The sequence below is a fragment of the Musa acuminata genome, chromosome BXJ1-2 (assembly GCF_036884655.1).
Source record: "Musa acuminata AAA Group cultivar baxijiao chromosome BXJ1-2, Cavendish_Baxijiao_AAA, whole genome shotgun sequence".
In the NCBI taxonomy this organism is placed as follows: domain Eukaryota; kingdom Viridiplantae; phylum Streptophyta; class Magnoliopsida; order Zingiberales; family Musaceae; genus Musa; species Musa acuminata.
The window spans coordinates 21,338,390-21,354,339 of record NC_088328.1 but is presented as its reverse complement, the minus strand read 5'-3'; the positions used below and the strand labels follow the sequence as shown (position 1 = coordinate 21,354,339).

The 15,950-nt window shown below is 36.1% G+C and overlaps 1 protein-coding gene across 1 annotated transcript in view; it reads left to right on the top strand.

Annotated features, from left to right (window-relative positions):
* LOC103972167 (callose synthase 10) overlaps window positions 1-15,950 on the top strand; it is a 61,099-nt gene that overhangs the window by 29,215 nt on the left and 15,934 nt on the right. Inside the window, exons 24-38 of the mRNA XM_009386389.3 lie at window positions 3,456-3,553; window positions 3,684-3,765; window positions 3,854-4,014; window positions 4,098-4,218; window positions 4,883-4,980; window positions 5,077-5,167; window positions 5,250-5,410; window positions 5,493-5,602; window positions 9,068-9,184; window positions 9,377-9,445; window positions 9,538-9,715; window positions 11,894-12,011; window positions 13,513-13,632; window positions 14,848-14,963; window positions 15,047-15,130. Coding sequence (XP_009384664.1) covers window positions 3,456-3,553; window positions 3,684-3,765; window positions 3,854-4,014; window positions 4,098-4,218; window positions 4,883-4,980; window positions 5,077-5,167; window positions 5,250-5,410; window positions 5,493-5,602; window positions 9,068-9,184; window positions 9,377-9,445; window positions 9,538-9,715; window positions 11,894-12,011; window positions 13,513-13,632; window positions 14,848-14,963; window positions 15,047-15,130 — 1,724 coding nt within the window. The remainder of the gene's footprint in view (window positions 1-3,455; window positions 3,554-3,683; window positions 3,766-3,853; window positions 4,015-4,097; window positions 4,219-4,882; window positions 4,981-5,076; window positions 5,168-5,249; window positions 5,411-5,492; window positions 5,603-9,067; window positions 9,185-9,376; window positions 9,446-9,537; window positions 9,716-11,893; window positions 12,012-13,512; window positions 13,633-14,847; window positions 14,964-15,046; window positions 15,131-15,950) is intronic.

Sequence of the window (15,950 nt, the reverse complement as noted above, 5' to 3'; positions counted from 1 at the left end):
GAAATAACCTTTTAAATCTAAATAGAAATCATACTTTCAACACATGTATAATTTCAACATATTATAGTCAAATAAATTTTAAATCATTTATAATAACACATTTTAAATTTCAGATCAAAGAATAAAAAAAAAAAAATTTAGATAACATATTTTAATCTAACAAAGATTTTAATCTAGATAAGATTAAAGATAAACTGTAATGCTAGGAAATATCATATAAAACATATAAATTTTTAATATGTTTAAATATAAAATAAAAGTCTTAAGCAGGATTAAAAATATTATAAAAACTTCAGTAAATTTTAATGCAACAATATGATTTTGACATTTAAAGAATTGATAAATATATTTCAAACTACAAAATATTCAACATTTAAAAAATCAAAATAAAAACTAAAACTTTTATTTTCAAGGAAGGTAGAAAAACCTACCTCTCGTCAGCAGGGTGTAACTCCTCTTTCCTGCTGCTGCCAAGCTCGACTAGGTGATGAACGAAGGAGAGAAATCCCTCCCCTTAAATAAGAGGAGGTGAGCCTCAATTAAAGAAAATTTATTTTAAATTTTGTATTTATTTAATATAAATTATTTTCATTTAATATACTAACAAATATGATATCACCCTATTTGAATGCTCAATAGTTATTTTCTAATTCGTATTAACAAACAAGGAAATAGATTAAGATTTCCTTAAATTACAATGACAAGTAAGGAAAAAATTAATTCCTAACTTAAATATTTAATGTGATTACAATATGTCTGTAATTCTCCAACACCTGAGGCTCTTGTCATATCTCTCTATATTAAGCTGTCATCTTTGAATACATTCTCATCTTTGACATCTTGCAAGTTTGCACCCATTCCTCCCCCCAAACCACTCATTTAAATCATCAATGTCTTGTAATGAGATTGGATCAATGTTATTTCGCAAATCATGACGAGCCTTTATTGCTTGATTATACTTTATATAAATAAGATCATATAATCGTCGATGCTCTAACCGATTTTTTCTCTTCGTGTGAATCTGTCATATTATATAGTTTAAAAAATATTAATATATCTATCTAAAAAAGAATAGATTAATTGAAACAAAAATATTTTGTGATCTTTATATGCTCAAAGACACTTCAGTTTCTCTCACAACACGTAGAACTACAAATCAAACTAAGAATTTTTATAGCCAATTGTTACAAGTTCGGGATGAAATTTCCAGATAGACTCCACCATTCTGTAGCAAAATTTACTTTGTTATTAATAATAACATACTATACATAAAATTAATTATATAAATTTATTAATATCGGGGATGTAGTTGTCCTTGATCAAACTGTCATTGAAATTCCAAAAAGACCATTGATATCCTTGTATAAAGATAATTTACTTTTGATCTTATCTTGCATCTTAAGGTTTGGAACCAATCTTGTAATGCACTGATATAACCCATTTACAATTTCTGCATCAAACTCAATGGATGTAAAAGAATTATGGAGCTGTATCTGTCCTTGGCTTGACTCGTAGTACCAGTCAGTACTGGTGTACTTACACATGGTACATTGGTGTTTCAAAGATGGAGGAGGAGAAGAGGAAGGAAGAATAGGAGGCGGTGGAGGAAGAGGAGGAAGAGGAAGGCGGAAGAGAAGGAAAATGTGGAGGAAGAAGGTGGAAGAGGAAGAAGGAGAAGACGTAGTAAAGAGGAGGGAGGTGGAAGAGGAGAAAGGGGAGAAGAGGTGGAGGAAGTGTAAGGCGGGCGGTGGTGGGTGGCGACGAGCTGCTGAAGAGAAATGTGAAAGGCTCATGTTCGGGGTGAAGAGGGCTTGCACTAATGTTTGTTTTTGAATTTTTTTTAAAAGGTCAGGACCGGACTGTGCCAACTGGAGGCGGTCCGCATACCAGTTCACCTCAGACCAGTGCGTACTGTCCGTTTTCTATCGGTCCGAGCGAAATGTCAATCACTAGACATGACATCTCGGTGTGGTTAGTTAATGCCATTATCTGCTCTGCATCTTGACCAAATATATCATCTGTTGCTTCTGTTTTATCGTTGTAGTAGTTAACTATGTTGGAAGTTTATTGTGATGTCTTGATTAGCCTCACATTTGAAGTGGATGATCTGTTGTCTACTATTAGCAACATGGGCTTAAGGTGTTCGGCTACATAGTATGAGGTTTGTCTGCAATTTATTGGCTAGTAGACCTTTCGGTTTTGTTGTGACATTATCAGCCTCAATTTATAGCAGACCCTTCTCCTACTTTCCTAATGAGTCAACCATATCAGGTTATGTTCAATGTTGCAATATTCATTGGCTTATACAAGGCAATGCAGAGAATTCATGTCCAGTACAAGTTTGATGCATCAGTTTGTTATGCTTCTTTTCTTAGCGCCCGTCTAGCACATCTTTCATGAAATGTGCACATTTCGCCCCCAAGAACTAGTGTCACTCTTTTGGTCCTCTTTTTTCGGTGCCATCTCATCTGGCATTGTAACTTCTTGAACCTTCTAATACTTTTTTCTGATATGTATGTTTTACTTAGATGACGGTTGAGGTAAGTGTCACTGTATCAAATTGGTAATTGCCGCCACAGGAGCTGAAGATGAGGGGAAGGGAGGTGGAGAAAACTGTAGAAATGTTTTCGAAGTGGTGATGGAGTTGCATCTGATGGAGCAAAAGCAATGGTAGTGTGTCCTGTAGCATTATTGGGTCAATGGGCTCAGACAGAGTGAGAAGATATGGAGATTGTGGAGCTGACAGTGGAGATGCAATGATTTGTTTGAGGCAGTGGAATGAGGTGGCAAATGCTGAAAAGCAGAAGGCATGTGAAGGTGGAAGATTATTCAGAAAAGAAACAATAGCAGCCATCTCCTGTTGAATAATCTTGATTTTCATAATCAACAAATTAGTATTCTTTGATTTAACCATCAATAGTGTATGATATTAGAATCCCACATTAACCTGAAGATCATACATAGATCTACTGGCATATTCCATGCCTGTTCTGCAGGTTTTTTATCCAAATTATGCTGAGGAAACCACATTCTACTTCCATCAGGTTGTACTGCATCATAGGTTTGTGACTGGAATAGGTTATGTTCTGTGTCAATCTCTACAACTCACAATGGAAGTTCTCTTTTTGGTGTTTTTTGAAAAAAAATCTTGTTCAGGTACTAATCAAGAAATCTCTATCTTAGAGGTGAGTAGAAAGACATGTTTTGTCTGAGTTCACCAATCTCTGAAGTATGAACCACTGCAAGTTGTAAACAGCTGAACTGTTTCAATTTTCCTGATTCTTTTGTCATTATAAGCAGTCACTACTTTTGGTGTTGTCATGTTCTTAAAGCTCCAAAATTTATTTGATTAAGTTACAACCCATAATTAATTTATTTGCAAAAAGAATATTTTATCCTTTTATTGATATATGATCTTATGATGCCTATGGTGTTCCTCCATTGTTTACCTTCAGGATTCTAAAGATATGGACAGGGATTTTGCAGCGAAGTTCTCTCCCTTTTGGAATGAAATTATCAAAAGCTTGCGGGAAGAAGACTACATAAACAACCGGTAAATGCAATTTCTAAGATGTGATTCTACTTGCTATGGAACTTCTGTTTTGTGAATGCATTGAGTCTCTAATTTTTTGTCGAACTAGTTAAGGCCTTAAGGGCCATTTTGTTTTCATGGTTTTTGACAGAGAAATGGATTTGCTTTCTATTCCAAGCAATTCCGGGACCTGGCGGTTGGTCCAATGGCCTTTATTTCTCCTGACCAGTAAGGTTTGTTGTCAGTAGTAATAGTTCCTACTTTCAAAACCCTATTGCAATTATTTTTCAATTGATTCTAAAACCTGTTTAATGTTTATAGATACCATTGGCAATTGACGTGGCTTTGGATTGCAAAGATACACAAACTGATCTATGGAGCAGAATCTCAAAGGACAAATACATGGCATATGCTGTTAAGGAAGTCTACTACAGTATGGAAAGGATTCTGGTTTCTGTAGTTGATGGTGAAGGGAGACTTTGGTATTCTATTGCAAATTTCTTATTTCTTTTCAGAAATGCATAATTTTATTACACGCGAATCTTACATATTTGCTTGATGGCAGGGTGGAGAAGTTATTCCAAGAACTTAATAACAGTATCTCAGTGGACTCACTGGTAGTAACTATAACGCTTAAAAAGCTGCAACTGGTGTTGACAAGGTTCTCTGCCTTGGCTGGGCTTCTTGTGAGTCATCTGAGAACTAGTCCATCTGCCTTACAGTTGGTTGCTAGTTCATGTAAAAGAAACATGAACTGCTCATTGTTTCATCTATCACCGTCTCTCATGTTCTGTGATGTTCTAATCTTGCTTTATGCCTAGTTTTGTTACATTAATTTGGATGCTTATTGCTAGGGCATAAAACTGGTGACTGTAAAATTTAAGAAGAATTGTCAAGGATGCGATAAATGATTTAACCCACAAACTTGAAACAAATTGAATGTATTGCAAAATTTGAAAATTTTACAGCATACAAATCCTTTGTTTCAGGGCATTTTAAGTATCCCACATGTCAAGTTTTGTATTTTGTTACATGTTGATCTTGTAGTTGTTTGTCTATGAATTGTGATGCTAGCATAAGGTTTCTATCACAAAACAAGTTACGAAAAACATACGAAAAACAAAGCACATGATAGTCAGATTTGTTTTTTGTTATATGCGCTTGAGGGTGCGTAAATTTTGTCACTACTGTCCTAGTCCCATGCTGATGTCATTATTCAATTGTGCCTGCACTTCTTAACATCTTGGTCTCTGTCTAATATATTTGTGTGTTAGATGCTGTTTGATAGCTTGTTTTCACACTCCTTTTTATTTTCTAGTGGTTTTCTTCATAAAAAGAAATATTATGCAGATAAGAGATGAGACTCCTGAACTTGCCATTGGTGCTTCAAAAGCTGCACATGAATTATATGATGTTGTCACTCATGATTTCTTGACCTCAAATTTGAGGTACCATTGATCACTTGGCCATTATAGTGACACGTAATATGCTTGTGGTATCCATACAAATATTGCCTAGAATCCAATGAGTTTGTTTATCCTCAGTGAGCAACTCGATTCTTGGCAACTTTTAGCGAGAGCAAGAAATGAAGGTCGCCTCTTCTCTAAAATTTCATGGCCCAGGGACAAAGAAACTGTATGGAACCTTCTTACAGTTCACAAGTTAGTGCTTATTATCAATAATATATATTGCTGGTTTACTTTGTATTTTTCTTCAGAGAGAACAGGTGAAACGGTTGTATCTACTTTTAACTGTAAAAGATTCTGCTACAAATATTCCAAAGAATTTAGAAGCCAGAAGGAGACTGCAGTTCTTTGCAAATTCATTGTTTATGAACATGCCGTCGCCGAATCCTGTTTCTGAGATGATGCCTTTTAGGTATTTGTTAAACATGTTGGTAGTGTTGCAAATTTTCAAAGCATTTTTAGTGTAATTAAGATTTTACTTGTTTGGATTGTAGTGTTTTTACTCCATACTACAGCGAGACAGTACTCTACAGTTATTCAGATTTACGCGTTGAAAATGAAGATGGGATTTCAACCCTTTTTTATCTTCAGAAGATCTTTCCAGGTGATCCTTCAGTTCTTCGTGAGAACTTTTATGATTTATGTGGTCTGGCGTATATAATTTTTACTGAATGGCAGTACAAAATTCAACTTTATATTTCAAATCCATTGTTTACTGTAAGTTTAGAATTTATACTACTAGTAATACTTGCGATTTTGGACTTTGAATCAGGGTTCTCAATTTCGATTTGTACCGTCCAATATGGGCGTACGTACCAGTCCGAGACGATACTGGTACACGGATCGTCCTCTACCGGGCAGTACCAGTGTTTTGACCGGTACCGAGGCGTATCGACCGGTATCGAGACGTACCGATCGGTACCACCCTGGATATTGACCGTTTCTAAGGCATACCGATCGGTATGCCTTGGCGTGATAGGTGAATGTATTTTTAAGGTTTTAGGGTGTACCATCGGTACGCCCTAGCGTACCGACGGTATATACCGGTACGTACCGTACCGATTAGAGCTCAGTACGTCGATACGGACCGGTATTCAAAACCTTGCTTTGAATAATTCGTTGTAGATATATGGTTTACGTGATCTGAGGAGTTCCTACATGTGTTTTACAGGTAATCCTTGTTTTTTCTAGAGAATTATTTAAGTTTTTCATGATAATTTCTAGCTTGCTTATCAGCTTATCTAATATTTACATTTTAGGAACAATTTGATCTGGCTTATGCTCCTACTCTATCGACCATATGATTTTCAGAGTTTGGGTGAATCGATATATAACACATTTTAAATGATATGCTTATTGGCTTATTGCTACTGATTGTTAAGGTTCTGTAGATGAAAATTCTTTGTGACACCATTGTTCCAAAAGGTTGATATGATGGAGAACATGATTGCCATTTAATCCCTAATTTCACTACACTATGAGTAGTCACATACTGGTACATTATTCTGGGTCATTGTTAGCACCATATCAGCTGTTGTTAAGATGTTCCCTAAGCACCATTTTTTCCTATAAATTGGTCTTGTTTACTGGTCTATGCATTGCCTATCACAATATGGTTATACTGGTTGCTCTTTGCAAATTGGCTGATGTAGGGATATATGTTGATGTGGCCAAAGATTGATTTTCCATGAATAGAGGTATGTTGAGGTTAGCATTCTCATGATAAAATTAACATGAGGATTTTTTTTTTCTTCCCCTAAGGTGTAACGGTTTATTCAACACACTATTGGTGTAGGGTAAAGATGTCTAGGTGCGACTCTTTGGAACTGGAGTAACTCCAACTATCGTGCTCTTATTTTGGTCTCTGTTTTACTACTGCCATTCTTAAAACTAAAAAAAACTAAAAAAGTATTTTTTTTTGCTTTAATCCTCATCTACTCTTTTATCTTTGTTTGTTGGCTTTTCAAAAAAACATAGCTGAAGACCCTTGCCTTTGCTCCAAATACTTTCTGGTTTCCAACCCTCAGAAATTGAAACAAAAAAATTCCTAGAGCTTTGAATTCCAAAAGGTACTATCTTTTTAACCATAACCTATAGATCCAAGTTGTCTGAAGCAAGATTGTAAATGTTCGTCAAATACTGGTTTCAACAATTTGTCAGAAGGATACAATACCAACATACTGAGTGGTACACTGAGTTGTGTTGCTCAGTATCAAGGACTGCTGTACCGCTCAAAACGATATGAAACAGGCAGTGTGTACCGTCCAGGCGAAGGTCGGTTCATGGTCCATCTTGTTTTGGGTGGCCTGATTAAAATAAAAAAAAGAAAAAGTGGTGGGACTCATCCAACTCAGCGTTAAAAAAGAAAAAAAAACCAAATTAGGGCTTGTGAATGTGATTCCTCTTCTCGCATATGATGCTGTTGTTGCCGCCGTTGCTGCTATTTCGTGACGTCACTGTCGCCACCGTTGCTTCCTGATGTCGCTGACACTACCGTTGCTTTGCGAATCCTTGGTCGTGCTGTTGCCGTCGCTGCCAACACCATTGCCCTGCATTCCTTCTTCTTGATAGGGATGCTCCCACGTCTTCTCCTCATCTTCTTCCTTCTCCTTCTCCAATACTTCTTCCTTCTTCATTTCCTTTCTCCTTTTTTCTCCTGTATATCTCCACCTCTCCTTCCTCTTCTCCCTCTATTTATTCCTCTGCCAAACACCGGTATATACTAGTGTACCATGTGTCGGTACATAGGTACTGACCTTTGCGTACCTATGCGACAGATCGCCGAAATGGGCCTGGTACCCGAAACGATGATTGTTGCTCAGTATTACTGGAAAAAGAATAAAAAAGTGATTTACTGATTCATATTATGTTGTATGGTCTATCACCGGCCTTTAGTCAGATCAACAATGTACCAGTCTGACCAATATAAAGTATATTAAATTATGGTGTGGAGCAAGTAGCATCCATCGTTATCATCAGAGCCCCTTTAAATGCTTTGTCCTACATGATTGCCAAACTGCTCTGTGCTGATGCAGTTTGCCTTTCCATGGATTTTGTGGTGCGTGGTAGCCCATGTCTGACGTTTGATGTGATATCTGGTTCTTAGCCTACTAGCATAGATGGTAAGATTACATTTGATTGGGAACAAGGCATGACATAGATGGTGGTGTGACAGATCATGGTGCATTTTTGTGCCTGTATGTTATTTATTTTATACGTAAATGCAAAAATGAATCATTTGAACTAAACACTGTGATTTTCTTTTGGCCTTTGAATTGGTTGTTGACTCATTGAAAACAACCTGAAACATGCTTACTTCCAACTTACAATGATTCAATGCGTATCAGCCTACCGTTTTAACATTTATGAATTTTTGTTTTGAAAGTTAATTTTGTTTGTTTTTTATGCTTAAACTAGTGAGTTGGTAATTGACACCTTCAAATTATGCAGATTGATTGGCTAATGACCTCTAGCATCTAGCAATTTTCTGAAGTAATGGTGTTTGTTCTCAAGTTAATGTAAATAGTAGATCACTTTAAAGCTAGTCATGGCTTATCTGTTTTCTGCTGCAAAGCCTACCATGCGTTCTGCCTTTGGTTTACCTGCCAAGATCATTCTGCTGGTTATTAGTTATCACATAGAAATCAGTTCCTTGGTTATGATTATTTGGTGTTGTGCTTCCACCTCATGACCACATGTTGTGGTCCTTCACTTCTATCACATGATAGTTGCTTTGTGTGCAAGCATCCTTGTACAAACATTTCTGTGCACATGGCATTATCTTGTGCAGATAAAACATCAACTTCTAGAAAGTTCTTATGCTTCGATTGTGAGATATTAGTTTTAGCTGGCATGCTCATTGGGATGTATTCACTCTATGTTGATTCGCTTCAGATATTCATATGTCCTGTATGACATTAACATGAATTCATTTACTGATTCAGTTATCTTGCCATGTTAGTTTTATTAACAAATGTGGTATGGTGATTCGTCTGATTTTTTAAAATGTCATCTACATTAAATAATTTCATTTCTTCATCAATCTTACATGATCAATTTGTTATTTTAGATGAGTGGGAAAACTTTCTAGAGCGAATTAAATCAACTGCAGATGCTGTTGAAGATAATGATAACCTTGAATTGCGGTTTTGGGCATCTTATCGCGGCCAAACATTGGCAAGAACAGGTTATTGTGTTTCTTTGCTACCTGAATTGCCTGTTGGCAATCGTCTCCTTTTTTCCCCCTTGTTTCTTTGACTTCCAAATGTTAAGCCTCCCTTTTATTAGCTCATCTACTTCAGCTGCCATATCATGGCTATTCTGTTGCTTTCTTCTTTTGCTCATGTGCTATTAACAATTTCATGGCGTGATCATGTAGTGCGTGGTATGATGTACTACAGAAGGGCCCTTATGTTACAAAGTTATCTAGAAAAGCGCTATCTTGGAGGTACTTTCTTGTTGCTGTTCATCTGCCAATCTTTACCAGACCTGTAATCTTTATTGTGATATTTTTCTATATATTATAATGTGATATTGCAGGAATTGAAGATGGTTATTCTGGAGCTGATTACATGAGTACACAAGGATATGAATTGTCTCCTGAATCGCGTGCCCAAGCTGATCTGAAATTTACGTATGTCGTCTCATGCCAAATTTATGGTCAACAGAAACAAAAAGGGGCTCAAGAGGCAGCCGATATTGCTCTCCTTATGCAGAGGTTAAATAAATTCTTATCTTTGAAACAAAGGGTTTGCCTTTGATATAGGCCGTTGAAAGTCATAAATGTTATTGATATATGTTAAAATTCTCTGACTTTTGTTGTCATTATGGATTTTATAATTGTGAAATTTTGGTTTTCAATTTGACAATTTGGACATTGTAGATTTGCAAGCCTCTAGAATTTTTGTAGGAATTACATGCTGCAAGATATTGATTGTTTCCAACTGCTGTTATGAAGGTCCATCCAAGGTGCACTTATGTATGATTAGCATGGATACTCATTATGGAATCCTCATTTTGGTCTGGTTTCATAGGCTTCAATGAGTGCGTATTATCTTTCACGTGTTGTGGGCTATTCGAAAATGCTATGGCAACTAAGAGATGCCTATATATTCTAATGCATACATCTTTCAAAACTTGCTTTCTTTTATCAAAATCAAGTCTGCCTGTTTTCAATAATTGAATTTATGTGTTGTGATGCATCATAATTGAGCTGCCTGTCAGTGGGGCTAACTGTTCGTTGGGATAGAACGAAAAAACGCCATTGCTATCTTGATTTATTCGTCTGCCTCTTTTTCTTTTCATTTGTTTTTCTTGCTCTGGTTTCCTAGCTCCTATTACTGTCCTTTTATGCAGGGGTTTGATGTGTACTGCCCGGTACGGGTGGTACATATCAGTCCGAGAGGATACCGGTACGCGGACCGTCCTCTACCAGGCAGTACTAATGTTTTGACTGGTACCGAGGTGTATCGACCAGTACCGAGATGTACCGACCGGTATCACCTCGGATTTCGATCGTTATCGAGGTATACCGATCGGTATGCCTTGGCGTAGTAGGTGACTGTATTTTTAAGGTTTTAGGGTATACCATCGGTACGTACCATACCGATCAGAGCTCGGTATGCCGATACAGACTGGTATTCAAAATCCTGCTTTTATATTGTTGCTACTTTCAATTACATGTTTTTTCTTCTCTTTGTTTTCTTTCTTAATTTGTAATTTCTTTTCTCCTGCCACTCTTCAATTAATCATTGCTTTGTGTTCTTGGTTTTTCCATAATGTTACTTTTGATTCCCCTGTCCGTTCCTTTTTTTTCATCTTCTCTGTCATCTTTCGGTTTCTTTGCTCTTGAAATGAAGTATCACGATTTCACCTCAGTAGAAAAGAAAGGATGCAGAGGAAGGATAGATGCCTTGTCATCATATTTCTATATGCTCACCATCTGGCATAAGTTGAGATAGAGTGGAGATTTCCTAGAGGGAGAGGTTATAGGAAAGAAAGTAGCTTTTGCCTCTAAGGGCGATATGGATGTCATGTTAAAGAATGGAAACGCAATGTAGGGCCAAAACAGGGCCCATTGCTTACTTCAAGGCTGTGGACAATTTTCTTTGCCTTTGCTGTATTACTATAAATATAATAGTCGATAACTGCCATATTATCTTTGTATGTTGTTCTTTATTTATTTTCAATAATCTTATTGGTGATTTACTCTTTTTTTTCTCTTATATTAAAATCTTATTTTTCATATTTGATATTTTATTTCCGTATTTCTTTGAAAAGATAGATATCTTATGGAATATGAAGCTAAAAGAGTTTTTCTGGCATTTATATTCAGTTTTTAAAAATTATGCTTTTGTTTTTGAGCTATTTTATCTTGATCCACCATATCTTATTTATCTAGTTTCTCGTCTTTATCCTACCGTCCTCTTGTTTTGGTTCTATTTCTCCTAGCTGACTCATTCCTAATTCACATTTTGATCCTGTATATGTTGGTTGAAGCTACTTTAATTTCATCCAAGGATCCGTTCCTTTGCTGTCTGAATGTAAATAGATAATTTTCTGAAATTTTGTTTTTGGAATATCTTATCATATCTTTTTTATGTTAAGCAAGTGACTAAGGTCCAAAGGGTCTCTTATATTAAATTTTGTTTTTCTGAAAGTTCGCCCTGTGCCTTGGTTCCAAAGGGTCTTGGCTCTTAGTGTTCCTTGAGCCTTTGAAAATTTTGGTCCTTGTGCCTTAATGTTCCTTGAACATTTTGGTCTGTGAACTATGGATGGCTGTAACTCTTTAACTTTTTTTGCAGTATGTCAAAGTTCTTTTTTCTTTGTCTTATTGTGTGTGTTGGTTGTTGCTGTGCTGAATGATTATTGCCCTGTCCTGTTGCTTGAATTCCAGAAATGAGGCTCTTCGAGTTGCTTTCATACATGTCGAGGAAAATGCATTAGCTGATGGAACAATTTCTAAAGATTTCTACTCAAAGCTTGTCAAAGCTGATGCTAACGGAAAAGATCAGGTGCACAGGATACCACATTAATGGTTGAATTGGTTTATCTTCTTTTCCCATTGTTCATTTTTTCAGCGAAGTTTTTATATTTCCAAGTTATTCTTGTATTTGTTATACTTAATAAGGTGCAGATTAATTGTCGTGCTTTATTTCATTATTTTATCATCTGTATAATATTTGAAAAAAACATATTTTGGTACAAGTATTGACAAATTTGTTTATTGCTATTTTAGCCTGGTTGCTGAAATCTGTCCAAAGCATGATATGCAATTTCGAATGGTATTGTCCGGTACGGGCGGTACGTATCGGTTTGATGGTATACCGGTACGTGGACCTCTCGCTACCGGATGGAACGTGCTACAGGGCTACAGTATTATACTGTAGCAGTGCTACAGTACTACAGTAGAGAGAGAAATATTTAAAATTTGGCATACCGCTTGGTATACCCTGGTGTACCGCTCAGTACTTGGTACCGTATCAAGCCAACCTCGAAACACTGGTATGGTACGGTATTGCATATGTTGGTCCAAACTCCAAAGGATTAATGATTGTGTGTTTGTAAATTATCTGATTGAACCATGAACAGAATAATTTTGCTGCTCTATGATAATGTGTTTGACATTTCTATTTTGTTACTCTTGAGGACTAGCAGAAATCAAGTGTGAAGTGTGCTTATATGGACCTCTTAACCATCCCAGAACTTTTAACCGTTGAATATCCAAATGTAGGTGTGGGCTTTTCAATGAATACATAGAATTACTTTGCTAAACAACAATATGAACTTGAAAATGATCATGCAAATGAAAATGGGAAATGATATGTCTTCTGTTTGTAAAAAAGAAATCCCTCTTGTTGCTTCCTTTTGTACCTGGAGTGGCTATTTGACAGGCTATTGTACCGACATTAATATATTCAAATATGCAATTTGTATGCCCTGGAACATCTTTTTGTTAAGTCAGAGAGAAGCATGCTTTAGTTGAAGATTTAATATGATTTATTTTTCTCAAGCCTTCCAATTTTTCTGTTGGAAAGTTGAGTCTTGGATGAGTTTTGATGTGGCCACTAGAATATCAACACAAATTCATTTTCTTTTTTCCAAATTCAACGTAGCTTCATGTATTGATCAATGGGTCTTTGCATTTCGTGATTGTGACACACTTGGACTGTAGTTCATTGATATTGCTTTTTGTTGTAATAAAATTTGAAATTCCAAATCACAACTTTGACTAGGCATTTTGAGTTTTTGATTTTGTTCTACTCAACATAACTATGCAATTGTTGCAACTTGCTATCATATGCTAATTGGCAGTTGTCTTTCAAATGCTTTACAATTCTATTTTAGGTCAAGTGTAACTTTTATTACACCATGTAATGTCCTTTCCTTTTCATTATAGTCATAATTTGTTGTAATTGGCTGGAGAGTTCTTTTTCAAAATATTTTCTATCATTGATATTTTGTTTTCGATTTGTTATTCTTTAATCATTTTTTGTGTGCCTTAATACCATCTAGGAAATATATTCAATCAAGCTTCCTGGAGATCCCAAGCTCGGAGAAGGGAAACCTGAAAACCAGAATCATGCAATCATCTTCACCCGTGGGGATGCTATTCAAACTATTGACATGAATCAGGTTGCTTTGTGATTCATATTATTTCAGACTAGTTCATCTGCCACTAAATTTTAATTTTAATCAATTTAGTTTTTAAGTTCTTAATGAAGGTACTAGGTTATATAACAGAGAAGGCAAAAGAACTAAGTCAGGAAAGTAACTAGTACCAAGGTTTCATATACCAGTTGAACTGGTACATATTGTTCTGACCACGGACCACACCATGCCATATAGGTTGGTACTGCTGGTATTTAGATCTTTATTACTTTACTAGTGAGACCAAATTGTACAAGGCGACATACTGCTTGCGTACCAGTATGACCAGTTGCCTAATGAGGTGTTGGTCCGAAATTTGAACTCCTTGCATAGGACTATATAAATTTTAGCGTATGTTTTATTTTTCTTGTTGAGTGTTTAGCAGTAAAATAATATGTACATCTCCTTTTTTGTCAGATTTTGTAATTTCATTGAATTAGAATGCAAGGGTAGGTAGGCAACACTATATTAAAAATCATGTTAGCACTAGTTGGCCCTGTTGTTGCTAGACATAGTCTTCTTGGAACTTACAAAGGTCAGATTCCATAATAAGTGCGATACCGTACCCTTGATTACCGACTACTTTTGGATCAGCTGTCTGCATGGCTACTTTTCTGATTTGGAATATCTCAAAGCCATGGTAATCAACTCTTGGTCTTCCTTTTCTCATCATGATTCTCAAGTTTGAACTTTTGCTGTGTATTACATAATACATATATTTATATATCAATTAAATTACTGTTCTGGATATAAGTAAATTGCCTCAAGGAATTAATTGAAGAAACCCTAGATGACTCATCTTCTAGGAGAGTGCCTCATAGAATGCAAATATTACCAATTTAGACTAATGGGCTGTCTATTTGCTGAAAAATTAAATGGCTTGCACCAGCAAAATTTTCGACCTTGCTTGTTTGTTGCAACCGGTTGTGAAAACTGGTTTAACCAGTGTTTTCGGTATACTACTGATATTGATATGGAGCATTAGTTCTGGTTACCATACCTGTGTGCTCAAACAGGAGATAAATTGACTTCACAACAGTAGAAAACTAGCATGTGTTGCACTAGTTAAATATTTTAATGCTTATTGATAAACATTTTTAGGTGGTTACTTTTATGTTTGCATGAATTAATCAGTTTAGTCACATGTTTGTCTATGTTCCCGACCTGTTATCAATCAGTAAATTCCATCACATGATGCAGGACAATTACCTAGAGGAGGCTATGAAAATAAGGAATCTGCTAGAAGAATTCAATGGAAAACATGATCTTCGAGCTCCTACTATTCTTGGTGTGAGGGAGCATGTCTTTACAGGAAGGTTGCTGTCTCCAGCTTGTCAGAATTCCCTTTTTTCTACTGTTCTAATTCTAGCTTCTCTAAGTATGTTTATTATCTTGTCAGTGTTTCATCGTTAGCTTGGTTCATGTCCAATCAAGAAACTAGCTTTGTTACATTGGGACAACGCGTTTTGGCATATCCTCTCAAGTAAGTTTTTCCATTTGAAGCTCTTGTTAGAGCTTACTTTCAAATTGCAAAATTTTCAGATCCTCAGAGAATTCCATTTTTGTGTTTTTGTGGGTCAGATGATGTTTGCCATGTTTGTTGAGCTAATTGATGTGGAACTGTGTAGCTGATAGAAATAATTGATGTGGAACTCCACTTCACTTTCAAAACCGACATTTTTCTGCTTCAGCGCTCGATAGAGATTAAATTACCGTTTAAGTATTCTTTAAAAAAATTATTAGAATATTTCACTTGCTAATCATATTTATATTACTACCTATTTTATTATCTGCTTCATAGTTAATGATGGCTGGTTAGTTAGAAGAGATTGATGTATCTATTGTGATTTCAACTACCATGATGCTGTCAGCATATTAGCATTCAATAACACCAACATACTTATTTGTATTAGTTGGTGATTACCTTTTTTGTGTTGGTGTATTGATTTATACTAAAGTTTGCAATGCTGCTTGGTACGGTTTGGTATCGATGGCATTTGCAGATCGGACAATCTGCCAGCTCACAAACCTGGGTAAACTGGCAGTACACTTGATACAAAGCCTGTACTACCTGGTACAAGGCTTGTACTGCTTGGTGACTTCCTTTTTTTCATTTTCCAGTCTTTTTTAGAATGCATCCTAACTCGGTTCGTATTGGTGTATGGCACAGTATGTCAGTATGACTCGGATCTATACTGGTCCCATCTTAGATCGGTATGGGACTGGTATTTGAGATCGTGTGCCTTGACGCATACCATATTGTATTGATAGGTATGTAGCTTATCAAGGTTCATGGAATTTTG